This window comes from Eubalaena glacialis, chromosome X, assembly GCF_028564815.1.
Source record: "Eubalaena glacialis isolate mEubGla1 chromosome X, mEubGla1.1.hap2.+ XY, whole genome shotgun sequence".
NCBI lineage: Eukaryota > Metazoa > Chordata > Mammalia > Artiodactyla > Balaenidae > Eubalaena > Eubalaena glacialis.
In genome coordinates this window covers 5,096,112-5,115,764 of record NC_083736.1, presented here as the reverse complement: position 1 = coordinate 5,115,764, position 19,653 = coordinate 5,096,112, and the positions used below count along the sequence as shown (strand labels likewise).

Sequence of the window (19,653 nt, the reverse complement as noted above, 5' to 3'; positions counted from 1 at the left end):
TACTTGGGTAGGGCAAAAGAAAAAAGAAATAACAGAGACAAAAGAATAGGGACGGGACCTGCACCAGTGGGAGGGAGCTGTGAAGGAGGAAAGGTTTCCACACACTAGGAAGCCCCTTCGTGGGCAGAGACTGCGGGTAGCAGAGGGGGGAAGCTTCGGAGCCACGGAGGAGAGCGCAGCCACATTGGTGCGGAGGGCAAAGCGGAGATTCCCGCACAGAGGAGCAGTGCCGACCAGCACTCACCAGCCCGAGAGGCTTGTCTGCTCAGCCGCCGGGGCGGGCGGGGCCTGGGAGCTGGGGCTCGGGCTTCGGTGCTAGCCGGGAGGGAGTCCGGGAAAAAGACTGCAGCTGCCAAAGAGGCAAGAGAATTTTTCTTGCCTCTTTGTTTCGCGGCGCGCAAGGAGAGGGGATTCAGAGCGCCGCCTAAACGAGCTCCAGAGACGGGCGCGAGCCGCGGCTATCAGCGCGGATCCCACAGCAACAGGGACGCAGAGGGAAAAACGGAGAGATTCCCGCACAGAGGCTCGGCGCCGAGCAGCGCTCACCAGCCCGAGAGGCTTGTCTGCTCACCCGCCGGGGCGGGCGGGGGCTGGGAGCTGAGGCGCGGGCTTCGGTCGGATCCCAGGGAGAGGACTGGGGTTGGCTGCGTGAACACAGCCTGAAGGGTCTAGCGCACCACAACTAGCCGGGAGGGTGCACGAGAAAAAGTCTGCAGCTGCCGAAGAGGCAGGAGACTTTTTCTTGCCTCTTTGTTTCGCGGCGTGCAAGGAGAGGGGATTCAGAGCGCCACTTAAACGAACTCCAGAGACGGGCGCAAGCCGCGGCTATCAGCGCGGACCCCAGAGACGGGCATGAGACGCTAAGGCTGCTGCTGCCGCCACCAAACAGCCTGTGGGCGAGCACAGGTCATTCTCCACACCGCCCCTCCCGGGAGCCTGTGCAGCCCGCCACGGCCAGGCTCCCGTAATCCGGGGACAACTTCCCCGGGAGAGCGCACGGCGCGCCTGGGGCTGCTGCAACGTCACGCCGGCTTCTGCCGCCGCAGGCTCGCCCCGCCTCCTCCGTGCCGCTCCCTCCCCCCGGCCTGACTGAGCCAGAGCCCCCGAATCAGCTGCTCCTTTAACCCCGTTCTGTCTGGGCGGGGAACAGACGCCCTCAGGGGACCTACATGCAGAGGCGGGTCCAAATCCAAAGCTGAACCCCGGGAGCTGTACGAACAAAGAAGAGAAAGGGAAATCTCTCCCAGCAGCCTCAGAAGCAGCGGATTAAAGCTCCACAAACAACCTGATGTGCCTGCATCTGTTGAATACCTGAATAGACAACGAATCATCCCAAATTTAGGAGATGGACTTTGGGAGCAGGATATATTAACTTTTCCCCTTTTCCTTTTTTTTGTGAGTGTAGATGTGTATGCTTCTGGGTGAGATTTTGTCTGTATAGCTTTGCTCTCACCGTTAGTCCTAGGGTTAGGTCCGTCGGTTTTTTTTTTTGGCTTAAAATTTTTTTTTTCCCTAATAAATGTTTTCTTAATAATTTTTTCCTTATTTTCTATTTTTAAAAAAATTTTTAATAAGTTTTTTCATATTTTTTATTTTAAAAAATTAAAAATTTTTTTTTCTTAATAAATTTTTTCTAAATAATTTTTTTCTTATTTTTAGTATAAAAAATTAATAAATCTATTTTTAAAAATTAAAAAAAATTTTTTTTCTTAATAAATTTACTCTTAATAATTTTTTTTCTTATTTTTTATTATAATTGCTTTATTTTATTTTATTTTATCCTCTTTTTTTCTTTCTTTCCATTTTTTCTCCCTTTTATTCTGAGCCGTGTGGATGAAAGGCTCTTGGTGCTCCAGCCAGGCATCAGGGCTGTGCCTCTGAGGTGGGAGAGCCAACTTCAGGACACTGGTCCACAAGAGACCTCCCAGCTCCACGTAATTCCAAACGGCGAAAATCTCTCACAGATCTCCATCTCAACATCAAGACCCAGCTTCACTCAACGACCAGCAAGCTACAGTGCTGGACACCCTATGCCAAACAACTAGCAAGAGAGGAACACAGCCCCATCCATTAACAGAGAGGCTGCCTAAAATCATAATAAGGCCACAGACACCCCAAAACACACCACCAGACGTGGACGAACCCACCAGAAAGACAACATCCAGCCTCATCCACCAGAACACAGGCACTAGTTCCCTCCACCAGGAAACCTACACAACCCACTGAACCAACCTTAGCCACTGGGGACAGATACCAAAAACAACGGGAACTACGAACCTGCAGCCTGTGAAAAGGAGACCCCAAACACAGTAAGATAAGCAAAATGAGAAGACAGAAAAACACACAGCAGATGAAGGAGCAGGGTCAAAACACACCAGACCTAACAAATGAAGAGGAAATAGGTAGTCTACCTGAAAAAGAATTCAGAATAATGATAGTAAGGATGATCCAAAGTCTTGGAAATAGAATAGACAAAATGCAAGAAACATTTAACAAGGACATAGAAGAACTAAAGAGGAACCAAGAAACGATGACAAGCACAATAAATGAAATTAAAAATACTCTAGATGGGATCAATAGCAGAATAACTGAGGCAGAAGAACGGATAAGTGACCTGGAAGATAAAATGGTGGAAATAACTACTGCAGACCAGAATAAAGAAAAAAGAATGAAAAGAACTGAGGACAGTCTCAGAGACCTCTGGGACAACATTAAACGCACCAACATTCGAATTATAGGGGTCCCAGAAGAAGAAGAGAAAAAGAAAGGGACTGAGAAAATATTTGAAGAGATTATAGTTGAAAACTTCCCTAATATGGGAAAGGAAATAGTTAATCAAGTCCTGGAAGCACAGAGAGTCCCATACAGGATAAATCCAAGGAGAAACACACCAAGACACATATTAATCAAACTATCAAAAATTAAATATAAAGAAAACATATTAAAAGCAGCAAGGGAAAAACAACAGATAACACACAAGGGCATCCCCATAAGGTTAACAGCTGATCTTTCAGCAGAAACGCTGCAAGCCAGAAGGGAGTGGCAGGATATACTTAAAGTGATGAAGGAGAAAAACCTACAACCAAGATTACTCTACCCAGCAAGGATCTCATTCAGATTTGATGGAGAAATTAAAACCTTTACAGACAAGCAAAAGCTGAGAGAGTTCAGCACCACCAAACCAGCTTTACAACAAATGCTAAAGGAACTTCTCTAGGCAAGAAACACAAGAGAAGGAAAACACCTACAATAACAAACCCAAAACATTTAAGAAAATGGGAATAGGAACATACATATCGATAATTACCTTAAATGTAAATGGATTAAATGCTCCAACCAAAAGACACAGACTGGCTGAATGGATACAAAAACAAGACCCATATATATGCTGTCTACAAGAGACCCACTTCAGACCTAGAGACACATACAGACTGAAAGTGAGGGGATGGAAAAAGATATTCCATGCAAATGGAAATCAAAAGAAAGCTGGAGTAGCAATTCTCATATCAGACAAAATAGACTTTACAATAAAGACAATTACAAGAGACAAAGACGGACACTATATAATGATCAAGGGATCGATCCAAGAGGAAGGTATAACAATTGTAAATATTTATGCACCCAACATAGGAGCACCTCAATACATAAGGCAAATACTAACAGCCATAAAAGGGGAAATCGACAGTAACACAATCATAGTAGGGGACTTTAACACCCCACTTTCACCAATGGACAGATCATCCAAAATGAAAATAAATAAGGAAACACAAGCTTTAAATGATACATTAAACAAGATGGACTTAATTGATATTTATAGGACATTCCACCCAAAAACAACAGAATACACATTTTTCTCAAGTGCTCATGGAACATTCTCCAGGATAGATCATATCTTGGGTCACAAATCAAGCCTTGGTAAATTTAAAAAAATTGAAATCGTATGAAGTATCTTTTCCGACCACAACGCTATGAGACTAGATATCAATTACAGGAAAAGATCTGTAAAAAATACAAACACATGGAGGCTACACAATACACTACTTAATAACGAAGTGATCACTGAAGAAATCAAAGGGGAAATCAAAAAATACCTAGAAACAAATGACAATGGAGACACGACGATCCAAAACCTATGGGATGCAGCAAAAGCAGTTCTAAGAGGGAAGTTTATAGCAATACAAGCCTACATCAAGAAACAGGAAACATCTCGAATAAACAACCTAACCTTGCACCTAAAGCAATTAGAGAAAGAAGAACAAAAAAACCCCAAAGCTAGCAGAAGGAAAGAAATCATAAAGATCAGATCAGAAATAAATGAAAAAGAAATGAAGGAAACAGTAGCAAAAATCAATGAAACTAAAAGCTGGTTCTTTGAGAAGATAAACAAAATTGATAAACCATTAGCCAGACTCATCAAGAGAAAAAAGGAGAAGACTCAAATTAATAGAATTAGAAATGAAAAAGGAGAAGTAACCACTGACACTGCAGAAATACAAACGATCATAAGAGATTACTATAAGCAACTCTATGGTAATAAAATGGACAACCTGGAAGAAATGGACAGATTCTTAGAAATGCACAACCTGCCGAGACTGAACCAGGAAGAAATAGAAAATATGAACAGACCAATCACAAGCACTGAAATTGAAACTGTGATTAAAAATCTTCCAACACACAAAAGCCCAGGACCAGATGGCTTCACAGGCGAATTCTATCAAACATTTAGAGAAGAGCTAACACCTATCCTTCTCAAACTCTTCCAAAATATTGCAGAGGGAGGAACACTCCCCAACTCATTCTACGAGGCCACCATCACCCTGATACCAAAACCAGGCAAAGATGTCACAAAGAAAGAAAACTACAGGCCAATATCACTGATGAACATAGATGCAAAAATCCTCAACAAAATACTAGCAAACAGAATCCAACAGCACATTAAAAGGATCATACACCATGATCAAGTGGGGTTTATTCCAGGAATGCAAGGATTCTTCAATATACGCAAATCAATCAACGTGATACATCATATTAACAAATTGAAGGAGAAAAACCATATGATCATCTCAATAGATGCAGAGAAAGCTTTCGACAAAATCCAACACCCATTTATGATAAAAGTCCTGCAGAAAGTAGGCATAGAGGGAACTTTCCTCAACATAATAAAGGCCGTATATGACAAACCCACAGCCAACATTGTCCTCAATGGTGAAAAACTGAAACCATTTCCACTAAGATCAGGAACAAGACAAGGTTGCCCACTCTCACCACTATTATTCAACATAGTTTTGGAAGTGTTAGCCACAGCAATCAGAGACGAAAAAGAAATAAAAGGAATCCAAATCGGAAAAGAAGAAGTAAAGCTGTCACTGTTTGCAGATGACATGATACTATACATAGAGAATCCAAAAGATGCTACCAGAAAACTACTAGAGCTAATCAATGAATTTGGTAAAGTAGCAGGATACAAAATTAATACACAGAAATCTCTTGCATTCCTGTATACTAATGATGAAAAATCTGAAAGTGAAATTAAGAAAACACTCCCGTTTACCATTGCAACAAAAAGAATAAAATACCTAGGAATAAACCTTCCTAAGGAGACAAAAGACCTGTATGCAGAAAATTATAGGACACTGATGAAAGAAATTAAAGATGATATAAATAGATGGAGAGATATACCATGTTCTTGGATTGGAAGAATAAACATTGTGAAAATGACTCTGCTACCCAAAGCAATCTACAGATTCAATGCAATCCCTATCAAACTACCACTGGCATTTTTCACAGAACTAGAACAAAAAATTTCACAATTTGTATGGAAACACAAAAGACCCCGAATAGCCAAAGCAATCTTGAGAACGAAAAATGGAGCTGGAGGAATCAGGCTCCCTGACTTCAGACTATATTACAAAGCTACAGTAATCAAGACAGTTTGGTACTGGCACAAAAACAGAAATATAGATCAATGGAACAGGATAGAAAGCCCAGAGATAAGCCCACGCACATATGGTCACCTTATCTTTGATAAAGGAGGCAAGCATATACAGTGGAGAAAAGACAGCCTCTTCAATAAGTGGTGCTGGGAAAATTGGACAGGTACATGTAAAAGTATGAAATTAGAACACTCCCTAACACCATACACAAAAATAAACTCAAAATGGATTAAAGACCTAAGTGTAAGGCCAGACACTATCAAACTCTTAGAGGAAAACATAGGCAGAACACTGTATGACATAAGTCACAGCAAGATCCTTTTTGACCCAGGTCCTAGAGAAATGGAAATAAAAACACAAATAAACAAATGGGACCTAATGAAACTTAAAAGCTTTTGCACAGCAAAGGAAACCATAAACAAGACCAAAAGACAACCCTCAGAATGGGAGAAAATATTTGCAAATGAAGCAACGGACAAAGGATTAATCTCCAAGATTTACAAGCAGCTCATGCAGCTCAATAACAAAAAAACAAACAACCCAATCCAAAAATGGGCAGAAGACCTAAATAGACATTTCTCCAAAGAAGAGATACAGATTGCCAACAGACACATGAAAGAATGCTCAACATCATTAATCATTAGAGAAATGCAAATCAAAACTACAATGAGGTATCATCTCACACCGGTCAGAATGGCCATCATCAAAAAATCTAGAAACAATAAATGCTGGAGAGGGTGTGGAGAAAAGGGAACACTCTTGCACTGTTGGTGGGAATGTAAATTGATACAGCCACTATGGAGAACAGTATGGAGGTTCCTTAAAAAACTACAAATAGAACTACCATATGACCCAGCAATCCCACTACTGGGCATATACCCTGAGAAAACCATAATTCAGAAAGAGTCATGTACCAAAATATTCATTGCAGCTCTGTTTACAATAGCCAGGACATGGAAGCAACCTAGGTGTCCATCATCGGATGAATGGATAAAGAAGATGTGGCACATATATACAATGGAATATTACTCAGCCATAAAAAGAAATGAAATGGAGGTGTTTGTAATGAGGTGGATGGAGTTAGAGTCTGTCATACAGAGTGAAGTAAGTCAGAAAGAGAAAAACAAATACAGTATGCTAACACATATATATGGAATCTAAGGGAAAAAAAAAAAAAAAAAGAGGTCATGAAGAACCTAGTGGCAAGATGGGAATAAAGACACAGACCTACTAGAGAATGGACTTGAGGATATGGGGAGGGGGAGGGGTGAGATGTGACAGGGTGAGAGAGTGTCATGGACATATATACACTACCAAATGTAAAATAGATAACTAGTGGGAAGCAGCCGCATAGCACAGGGAGATCAGCTCGGTGCTTTGTGACCACCTAGAGGGGTGGGATAGGGAGGGTGGGAGGGAGGGAGATGCAAGAGGGAAGAGATATGGCAACATATGTATATGTGTAACTGATTCACTTTGTTGTAAAGCAGAAGCTAGCACACCATTGTAAAGCAATTATACTTCAATAAAGATGTTTAAAAAAAAAAAAAAAAAAAAAAAAAAAAAAGTACCACCCAGAACTTTAGTGAACTACTTGGGACTCATGAATGCAAAGTGGTTCATGTAAAAGTTGCTCTACAGCAGATATTATTATATATATAAAATATATATGCGTGTATATATATTTTATATATACAAAATAATATATATACACATATATGTATAAATATTTTATACACACACACACACACATATGTGTCTGTGTGTGTGTCTGTCTATATATGTAGATATGTATCTCCAAACTTCTAACCTAAGTCAAAAGTCTCTGGCTGTATTGGAGGAATCACACCCTGTGTTCGACATCTTTGCCATTGAGCAAAAGTTCTAAAGGAAGAATCTATTTAATTCAAGCAACGTTGCTTGTATATGTTTACTTACTAACCTAACCCCTCATGATAACCAAAACCACTTCAAATTTACAACTGGGTCTCACAAATGCCATAACTTTACCTCTAATAAATAAATGGATGACACTCCTCTAAATTCATTTTCAATTTCCTAATGTGAATACAACCTGGGTTCCTTCAGCTCCTACTGCATTTGTGGGTCAAATGCTCACACCTACTGATTATCACACCTTCAAGGTCGCTCGCTTTTGGGAACAGAAAATAAACACAAAAGACCCCTTATGAGTGAGTCAGGCACTTCCTGTTCTCTGAAAACAGCAAATTCAGCAACTTGTTGTTGATTACTTGAATACTGTTTTATATTTCCAGCGCTGGGAGATGAATTCTGTCACATTTTTTTTCTTTTACAAGAGTATAAAATGAAGAAATACTGTTATTATTTCACAACTAGGAAAGCAAAAAAAAAAAAGGTTATAAGTGGCTTGCCCCACTTCTCTCAGTAACTAGAGTTTGAAGGCAGGAGAATTAGAACCCACAACCTCTGTTGTATAAATCTCACTGTTACCTCTCAGAAAGAAAAGAAGAGATATCCACGTGCACACAGATGCACAGGAGCCGTCATCTGAGCTGATGACCTTCGCATGAGCATGTGTACCAAAGGCATCCCTTGGCTACCTCAAAGGGTACATACCCTTGAAGACCCTGAAGGAAGTGAGACTAAGCCATGGTACACCATGGACTTTGGCCACACAGGTGGCCTGTTCAATTTCCACCCTAGTCATTCTGGGCGCACGTTTCCTCACACCTGGATGCACTGTACCTCCTTCTCAAGAAGCAGATTAGGGCCCTAAAAACTGGCTTGGACTTCCCAAAATGAACATAAAATCTCACTCTTCATACTCGTCCCAAAATAGACAGTTACCTTACGAATAGGCACAATTTCACTGCCACCTGAGGCTCATCTGCTCTCCCATTTATCTTTAGACTTAGCGTTAAGGAAAATAGACAAGGATGCTTAAAAACTCCACTTCCCAAGCACGTACATGGTCATAACTTAAAATGCAGGATGTGACTGGCAGAGAAGGATGAGCTACGGCACGCCCAACAGCTTGGGAAAAAAAAAAAAGAAAACTGAGCAAAGAGGCAGCCATCAACATTATCGGCATTTTATAATCACAGGGATCACAAGATGAAGGCATTTGAAAACGTGGGGTGAGAATGAAAAAGCAAAGGATAAAGTGGGTGCAACAAGCAAACAAGGGAGCCCAAGACAAACGTCCTTCATAAAGAGGGCAGGAAGAACAGCTGAGTTGAGTCCAAGAGGTACCACTTTGGGGCTCAATCAATGACCATGGGATGTGATTTTTGTCTTGTAATGTAGGGGGACCCTGGGTGGAAGGGGAGAGGGCCATTCATGCGTTGATTACAAATATGCACCTATATACAGAATTATTTTTCTATAACCTCTTTGGCATCCAGTAGACTGTCCATGACAGATACCAGCCAAGGTGCTAGGTGTCCAAGAAGACTGATGAGATTTTACACACAAAAACCAACCCTGGAACATTTAGGGAAGCGTCCCCAGCTGCAAAAACTCCGAACCACGAAGATTTACCCTCCGGGAACAGAGGTGTGATCAATGCAGCACGGGCATGCGGGCTGGACAGACATCCATCATCACTGCCCTGCACACACCCTGGGGTGTGACTGCACACACCCCGAGACGTGACTGACGGCTTGCTCTTTGGTGGGGGGGGAGGAACCCTTGCTCAGCCTTATCCTTCAAGAGAGCAGGAAAGGCCATCCTCCCTCGTTTAGAAGGCCCAGGTCTCTCTTCCTCTCTACGACCTTGAAAACTAAATGACACTGGAGCAAGTTGGCGGGAGGGAGATCTCTCCATAACTGCTTAGCTCCTTTTTTATTAGCTGGAGCACTTCAGTAAACAACTCCCTTGAAAATTTATTGCCACCGCCTCGCACGCTGTGTGAAAAGATAGAACTTTCAGCTGCTACATGCCTTCCCTCCATTTGTTCCAAATACAGAAGGCAGCTCTGCACCTTCCCGGCAACCTTCAATCACTCCAATCTCAGAATCAAAAAGATTTACGTCCCGTCCACGCGTGAGTGAAACCTAGGCAAGAAGATGGCTATGGCGTTATTTATTTATTTTTTTTCTGTCTGCCACGGTCTTGCATACAATGTTCCTCTTCTCAAAGTTTGACCTTGATGATTCACCGAGTGTCCCCATTTGAGTCAGCATAGGGAATGATAGGAATGCAAATAGGGACGTCTGTGGATTCCTTCTGAGACCCCTCAGATGCTGGTGATTAGACTAAGGCATAAACCAGGTAGCGGTGTCAACAGTCACCCAGCCGGAGTCCGTGTGACCACCGCTCTGTACGCACAGAGATGGACACGCCTTGCTGTTCACTTCATCCATCCAGGCCTTTCACATCTATTCTGCCCACGTGACTCCAGGCACTAAAATATAAAGCTAAGCTGGACCGGCTCCTGCCATCAGCAACCCACAGTTCAGACAAGACCATTAATAATTGGTCTCAGCTGCTTTAAGTTCCACGATGGAGCACATCAGAGGATGGATACAGAGAAGGAGAGTGAATCTCAACCTGGTAGGAGTCAGAACTCACTCCTGGAGAGAGAGAGAGATTCCAGAAGTTCCTGCCGTGCGCCAGTGTATGTGAACGCTTTCCATAAATGCATCGGTGTCTGAGCCATTGTCCCCTGGGTGCTATTCAGATACAGGAGTGGACAATGGCAGAGACGTAACCTGTGTACTTACCTGGTGAGCTTTTACAAGCACACTTTCTATGGCATGTGGTCCCAAACGATTCACTGAACACTTCAGAATACACTTTTAAAAACAAAAACCCCACTATATGGATTTTTACCACTAACTGAAAGATACCACTAATAGGATGACAATTAGTTGGGAGTGGGGGGGAAACTGGGAACAATTTCAACTTTCTACTTCTTTATATTTTTATACTGCTTTGATTTTTTAAAGTAGCACATGCTATTTTCAAAACCACAGAAAAATGAAGATATATCTTAAATATAAAAACGAAGACATGAAAGCCACCTCTTCCCCACAAAAACAGAGGGAAAAGAAATAGATACCCAGGTCTGAAAGTCGGTTTGTGTAATGAGATTTAAGATGCTGCCCTGACTTTAGTCATGCTGGCGCCCCTCCAGCTATGACAAGCACCCCTGCTTCCCCACAAGCACCCTAGCTTCCCCACAATGGCCTCATCTGGGAAGCTTCACGACGGGCTCTCTTTGTGAGACGATCCTTCACAGACAGCCTTGCCTGTGACTCTGTGTGACTCCTATAGATTATATGGCTTTGTACCCACAATGGGGTACGGTGAGGACGCCCGACTAGAGACACCATCCATAATCGGGCTCAACCCTCCACACACAGCTGAACTTCAATCAAAGAGCTTGAGGCCAGCCACACGCCCCACTCCGGAACAGGTGGTGGCAAGATTCTTTGATGCTTCCGGTTTTAAATCACCTGGCGTTCATTCGTTAAGTATCCTAACCCAGAGGTATTGAACATCCATAGGAAAAAAAGTCAAATTTCTTTATGCTTCAGGTAGGAGGAAAGAAGTAACAATTGAAATCGTTGTAATAGGAGACTGGACGCTAGGGAAGAAGATGGATTTCCAAACTACTTCCGTTTCTGCTTCTTCTTCTCTTTCTGCTTCTGTTTCTGTTTCTTGTCTTCTTCCTCCTCATCGTCCCCCTCCTTCAAGTCTATACATGCCCCCTTTGGTCCCTGGCAAAGAGGACAGGCTCATGACAAACTGAGGAGAGGCACTGTCTACTCTCAGCTTTCTAGACGGAGCCCCTTCCTCTCTGGAGAAGGCCGCCCGCTCAGTTAAGTGGACACAAGGATCCTCACAGACTACCTCTGGGGACGATGCAGGTGGGCGATGAGTGGGGACTGCCTCGCCGAAGGGTTCATCGTGACTTGTCCTGGAAGCAGGTCAAGGAAGCATGGCTGAGTCATCATGCCAAGTGCTCAGGAGTGCCCTAAAAGGATGGGGGTACAACAGCATGGGGGTGTGCCCCCTTGAATGGACCCTCCAAGGGAAACAAACAAGACTGCCTGTGTTACCCCATCCCAGGAAATCTGCCCCGTCTGGGATACCTCTGTTAGTAGGTGGATGCCCAATATAAAGATAGGTCATCTATTCTACAGGTTCCCTCCCAGCCTGGACCCACGAAAGAAGCACATGCCGGATGCATGCAGGATGTGAGCAGACCACCCTCACGCTTCGCCAGAGGGAACCAAGAAGTGAGTATAATGGGGATCCCTTCTAAGACGCGGAGCACACAGCAATTCACTCAACATCAGGACCCAATGCTAAAAAACCAGGCCAATATTTTTAAAAATCGAGAAATTTCCAACTTAAAAAATCCCCCGAAATAGTCCCCCGCACACACGCAAATCGGTATTCCTGATTTCTCTGGAACGTTGGGATGTTGGGAGTACCACCCACACTCCTTCGGGACAGCAGTTAGCGAGAGCCCTCGGGAGTCAGCCATCCGAATGGGCTGCACCAAATCCAGCTCCCTCGGGCCCCAAGCCTCATCCCGCCCATCACGCATTTCCTTGCCAGCCATCACGCATTTCCTTGCCAGCCTGCGCCTCCGCGTATCTGCGCCTTAACGCCTGATGTACTAAAGCTCATACCTCCTGATTCCCGTGTGGGTCGTAATCCTGGGGCACCAAAGAGATCTGGGGGTTTGATGAAAAAGGGAAGGTCCGAGCGTGCTTTATCCAGACCCCATTCAGGTGGGAATGCCGTGGGCCTGGACCCAGGATGGCTAAAGACAAGCATCCTCCAGAACTGCCTTCCGCTTGCAGCTTGCTCAGCCTGGAAGGAGGGGCGCATCCAAAGAACCACTCCCCGTTCCTAAATTCATGTCCTGTTGCCCGATGAAAGTTAGAAAACGAGCCAAGGGACTTCCCTGGTGGTCCAGGGGTTAAAACTCCGTGCTCCCAATGCAGGGGGCCCAGGTTTGATCCCTGGTCACGGCACTAGATCCCACATACATGCCACAACTAAGAGCCCACATGCTGCAACTAAGACCTGGTGCAGCCTAATAAATAAATAAATATTAAAAAAAAAAAAAAGGAAACCAATCAAGTAGCATCTACCCTTATTGAACAAGACAATTCTTTGATTATTTAACCTTTCCACTTTTGAACGTGTCTGTACGCGTGTGTCTCCCTGCGTGTTGCCCTTAATCTTCCAGCTGATTTACTTTTCTCACCATGAACCAAAGTCAAGGTCGCCCCTATTCTTTTCTGGCTTAAACTCTTATTTAAACTAATAAAATGATCCCTTCGCTCCAAAGAAGCTTTGTGTCCAATCACAGCTATTCATCACGGCCACTGAGACCACAGCCCAGCTGGCAAGGTGAAAGGCTAGGCTGGAGGTGCCCTGTAAATGCATCTCGGGACCCTGAGTGTGCGAAACGCTGACGGCACCAGGACAGGATAAAAGGTCAGATCTTCCGATGATACAGTTATCAACTGTCACAGGTCTGAGGGCGTTATCATGACACAAGTGATGCTCGTACAAAGGCGTATTTATTTACTATAAAACTGCAGACTACAGAAAAGGTTTGGGGGGGGCTCTTCCCCCATGACTCCCCACCAAGGGCAGGACATTTCCCTGTGGATGTTATTGCCCGCAGTCACTCATACTCCCCATAATTCTGAGGTCACGTGGCTTCCCTGTGGGGAGAGGTCAGGGATCAGGGTTTGGTAAAGTTAGAAAAAGGGGATCTTACAACTCTGGGGAATCCGATGAAAAGTAGAACTCTATGTCATTTCCAGCTTTTGGACTTGTTTTCTGGTAGATCCTAAAGGACACTTTCATGAAGCACAAGAAATATCTGAAAATGAGCTTACCTGAAAATGGTTAGCATTGATTTCACTTTTGATTATAGGCTTTAAAGCTACAAACACACACACGCACACACGTGTGTGTGTGTGCGTGTATGTGTGTGTTGTGTGTGTGTGTGTGTAATGTCAATGCAACTTCCATAAACCAGGACCTGGAGAACACTCCTGGTAGATTTCATATGTATTTATGAATCCAGTAACTGGATACCCTATACTATACAAATTATGTGGGTTTGTATAAAGTCATCATTTTGGAATATTTCTTCAGAGTGAGGGTGTCTTTACTGGCAGAGAAACACACAGTGTTTGCTTTCAACTGAAATGCTTTTTCTAGCAACGAAACGCCGGTTTCAGTGACTTTAGGGAGGAAAGGGGCCGACAAATCTGGCTCTTGCCGTGGCAGAAATGACCCGGGTTCGCCTCTCTCTATGAAGGACGTTTGGAAGCGTGAATCTCTTTCCACCCGCTGGCATCGCACCTTTTTAAATGCAGTTCAACTTGAACTAAAAAACTACCTTGGGAACAAAATTAACTTGCTAAATTCACCCGTCACCACGTAGCCTATATCTTTTCGGAATACTCAGCCACTTCTCCCTCGCCACGGTTAAGGATTGTACTACGAACGTGAGTTTATCTAAGAATTCCCAGGTGTGTTCTCCTTTGGGGGCATGGGACCTGGACGCTTCCATTTGGAGAAGGGGTATTGAATTTCCTAGTCTTCTTCCAAATAATCCACACTCGAACCTTGATGGTAAGTCTGCAGAGTAGATGCGGAAGCAAAGAAGGCAGCAAGCTCGTTATGGTCCGCTCAGGAGAGCCCTCACAGAGAGTTGGATACGGGTTCTAACCCGCTCTCTACTATTCCCTGCGGGGCTTTTGCTCTCACTCCAAAGTTCTGAGCCTCAAATTCCTCCACAAGAAGACATCTCTTGACCCATCTTCCAGGGTCCTTTTGTAGCATGCAAGAGGTGAGGGGTATGAAACGTGACCAAGAATACATGTATATCCACAGTGCCTGGCGTATATCTAACCAGTATCTGTTAAAACTCGAACACACCCCTAGCTGGGCACCCAAGCTTGATCTGTTTTATAAAACATGAATGAGAGTCATGACCAGGGAGAAAGCTGGAATGACTGAAGGGCCCTTCACTCAGGGCATATAAGGAGGATTGAGTATCTCTAAGAAATCTACAGGTCATTCCTTCCTGTCAGAGCAACAAGGATTTCTTGCTAATTAAAGTGTGTTTAGCATGACCTGTCTCGAATTACTGTACAGCTTAGAACATATGTTGAGCTAATTATCTAGGTCTCTAATGGTAGAAGCATCTTCCCAAGATAAGTTCTATCCCTAAAAGAGTAAATTAGGGTGAGGGATCGTGGAGTGCATAGTTATATATTCCACACCGTCACTCTCCTCAACTTGGAAACACCTGCTTGTAATCCCGGGGCACATACCTAAATCTGGCTAAGCAGACTTCATTTGAGACGATCACAAACCAATAAAGCATCATCCCCTTATGCCCTTGTCATCTGTATCTTCACATCGCAAGTTAGTATCTCGAGAACAAATGTCTGAGTATAAATCATTTCATCCACAAGGCTCAGAGAGAGAATATAAATTTTAGAAAAGAGAGTTTAAATCATTTTCCTCATCACCTTTGACAAATGAACCCAGGGAGAGCTGTGTATCCAAAAACTGGTTTTTATATCAATACGTTGAAATAAGGCACTGGTTTCAATCGGAAAATTTTGATTCAAGAGCATTTGAATAAATTTCACAAACACCGTTATTGCTTGGATGAGGTTTTCCTTCTTCTGCTTCTGAGTAGCCCTGAATCCATGTCTCACAGAGGTGGTAAGGCCTGCCTAAATTACTCAGGATCTTCTGGTCAAAGAGATATACATTTAAATGTCCTCAGATCCTTGAAAAAAATTTTTATAAATATGATAGTGTCACAATCTGTTATAATTCTTTGGTAACATATTAAGGCAATTCTCTCCAGATTCTTGAAAATAACAATTCAGCAAATCAGATATCTCCTGTAACACAGGAAGACGATGGTACCCAAGGATGATTTTACCTAGATGTTTAAAATCTTTGAATCTTCAGATAATGTATATGAGAAATTTTTTTTGTGAATGACATCATGGTACACACATGGTAGTACTGTCACTAATACTGACCAATTTATGCATTGCTCCAATGTGGGCAATAGTCGTTTACATTAGAATCACCTATTTAAAGACTAAACCCTTTTCAAATAATTCAATAAGCATAACCTCCCACAATGGTGTTGCTAGAGTATCCTAAATCTCTAGTTCTGGAAGAAAACTGCAGAAACCCCAATATAATCCAGATAAACTGGTTGGACCGCTAAGTATTGGAGAAATGCAAATCAAAACTACAGTGGTATCACCTCACACCAGTCAGAATGGCCATCATCAAAAAGTCTACAAACAATAAATGCTGGAGAGGATGTGGAGAAAAGGGAACCCTCCTACACCGTTGGTAGTAGTGCGCGTTGATGCAGCCACTATGGAAAACAGTATGGAGGTTCCTTAAAAAGCTAAAAATAGAGTTACCATATGACCCAGCAATCACACTCCTGGGCATATATCCAGAAAAAATGAAACCTCTAATTTGAAAAGAAACATGCACCCCAATGTTCAATGCAGCACTATTTACAACAGCCAAGACATGGAAGCAACCTAAATGTCCATCAATAGATGAATGGATAAAGAAGATGTGGTATAAATATACAATGGAATATTACTCAGCCATAAAAAAGAATGAAATAATGCTATTTGCAGCACCATGGATGGACCTAGAGATGATCATACTAAGTGAAGTGAGTCAGACAGAGTAAGACAAATACCATATGATATCACTTCTATGTGGAATCTAAAAAAGTGATACAAATGCACTTATTTGCAAAACAGAAATAGACTCACAGACATAGAAGACTTACGGTTACCAAAGGGGAAAGCGGGGGAGGAGGGATAAATTAGGAGTTTGCAATTAACAGATACACACTACTATACATAAAACAAATAAACAACAAGGACCTACTGTAGAGCACAGGGAACTCTACTCAATATTTTGTGATAACTTATAATGGAAAAGAATCTGAAAAAGAATTTATATATCTACATAGTATATCTATAGTATATATAACAGAATCACTTTGCTGTACACCTGAAAGTAACACAACATTGTAAATAAACTATACTTCAATACAAAATAAATGAAATTAAAGTTAAACAAAGATAAACTGGTTGAGGGTCAATACCCTTAGGTTAATCAAATTTGTTTCGATCCCGTCCCAAAGTCATACGCCAAGGAACCCATTAAAATTCCTCCTAATCAGATGAATATTCATATATCCTATAGATTCAATCATCTGTGTCCAAATACCACATGCTGTCAAAACGTGACTCACCCTGGAAGTTGAGGACCACTCCTGAAGCCTGTCATTTTATAAGGAGCATTGTATTATTCACCTCCTCCCCGTAGGTTTCTGAGGGATTGCTAGTCAACGGACAGGGACAGGAGAGGGTTCCGCTGCTTCAGCAAGTTTGCCAAACAGCAGACGGTTGTATTCTGGCTTAAATGGGTAGGTCTGCCATCCACAGAACACCACTGCACCTCGGAATGGCCGTTCTCTTACTTGTAAAATACTGTAAGGCTGACCCACGAGGTAAAAGCTTTCTTTGTCTACCATGCAGACTGGGACCCACTGTTGAATCATGACATTAATTTTGTGTCACAACCAGATAATTTTTTAAAAAATAAAACAGAAGGGAATCAGGTAGGAAGTATCAGAAGTGATCACTCTATGAAGAAATAAATCCTTTCTGGAAACTTTTGCATCAGTTAAACATCTGTGTATGACATCTTATTGGATGACGGTGTAAAATGTATGTCTTACGAAGTTCAAAAGCTTCTTCATTAGATCATGTTAGCACCGCCTTCTAGAAAAATCTAGGCAGCTTAGTGATGGTGCCGTTCTCTAAAAGCAAAAACCCACAGATGCTCCAGGATTTCTCAGAGTGTTCTACAGGAGTTTAGAACTCTAGGGGAGCTTGTTAACAGGGAGACGCAAAGTCTTACCTTAGAACTACTCAGTAGGAATTTCTCAAGGTAAGACTGGCAATCTTCAATTTCAGCCAGCACCCCAGCACCTCCCTACACAAAGTCTGAGGACTCACAATTCTCCACCTACTATCAAAAGCTTTTCCCCTCCTCCCTTCTTGGTCTACCTGTGGGAAGTTCCAACGATCCAATTTTCTATGCCACCACGTACTGAGCTATCAAAGGCAATCCGACAAGGGACAGATCTGCACCAAGCACCACGCTCACGATGCGGGTGTCCGTTCCCGTGAGGCCCGCCTCTGGCTGTGCAGGCCAATGGGTAGGCTGACCGGGAGCACTGATATCTCAACAGTATCTCCATGTTCAAAATCACGGACACAGATGTTCACCAGCGTGATGGCCAGCTGAACATCTTCCCCTTTCTCTTAAGAATCGAATTATCAATATGTCCTTCATCACGCCATGTTGCCAGCTTCCTCCACTCTCTGGTGCCTGAAAAGACCTGCTCTCATGGGCAGGGCAAGTAACCACCAAGGCCAAACCTCTGATTTTCACACCGAGTTCCCACCTTTCTCTATAGGACTATCCTCTACACTTTCAGAGGCAACAAAACAATTTTGTTCATTTTTGATAGCAAGTGTTCCTGAGACAGACTGTTGTCAAGCCCTCTGTGGATGGTTACCCCCTTTGCTGACTGCAAACACCAAAACTACAAACTCAAGAGGCCCCAACAGACCCACAAGAGATCATCTGCTTCACCCAGTTGACTCACAGAGCTGCTCTGCTCGGAAACGTGCCCAGAATATTTTGGATCTCCTCACGTTGTTTATATCGTATAACATCTACAGTAAACAATACACATGACCTTTCCTCTCTTAATCACACACCTGAAGAGTAAAGACCGTGGTGATGCCTTAAGGTCCCTGTTGTCACCCAGACATTTTTGGGGCATGGCCTCATAAACAGAGGACGTGCAGGAAACTGGCAAAGCATCTCTGGGGGGAGCCCAGGTCATCGCAATTCCTGACCCACCCCCACCCCCCCACCCAATACATGCCCAGTTGGAGAAATCCCCCAACCACAGAGGGGGAAACATGGCTCAAAGGACCACCCCGGTTCCTCCACCTCCATGGAAACACCTGAAATAGCATATTACATGTGGCCCAGGCAGCATCAGGCTGGGAGGCGATACCAACCGTTGTATGAACTGGGCCGCGTCCGCCGTGAGCCTCTGCGTGAGGTTGTCATAGGACATGGGCTGCTGGGTGATGTCACGGTTCCTCATGAGGAAGCAGTTCAGGGGCCGGAAGTAATGCAGGAAGCACAGCAGGGCGCCGAGGACCAGGGCGGCCAGGAAGAAGAGGCAGAAGAAGACGCAGGGGGGCACCTGGACGAGCCCCAGGCACCTGAGCACGGCCAGGGTCAGCAATGTGATGGCGATGACCTGCAGGGGGATGAAGACCAGCAGCCTTAAGGCCCTGGTGAACACGCTGCCTTCGCCCGGCTTGCAGTCCCGCAGGTTGGTCATGGGCAGCCCGTGGAAATAGTCGAAGCCATGGCTCAAGGGGTGGTGACAGAGGTCCGCTCTGTTGTGACAGCTGGTGCCAAGGTGCCACTTCCCTGAGCAGACAAACAAGCAGGCGGCATGTTTAGTCCCAGCGAACACCCCGACACGAAGGTCAGCTTCCGAGTCGCGCACGCCGGAAAGTGGCCTCTTTCTGCGTACTCATCAGCCAAAACGATTCTACCGCTTCCACCTCCGTTTCCACAAACGGTAGGG

General features: G+C 43.7%; 1 protein-coding gene across 1 annotated transcript in view; it reads right to left on the bottom strand.

Moving 5' to 3' along the window:
• LOC133082016 (steryl-sulfatase-like) overlaps window positions 1-19,653 on the bottom strand; it is a 131,054-nt gene that overhangs the window by 65,714 nt on the left and 45,687 nt on the right. Inside the window, exon 5 of the mRNA XM_061178386.1 lies at window positions 19,070-19,493. Within this exon, the coding sequence (XP_061034369.1) occupies window positions 19,070-19,493 (424 nt within the window). The remainder of the gene's footprint in view (window positions 1-19,069; window positions 19,494-19,653) is intronic.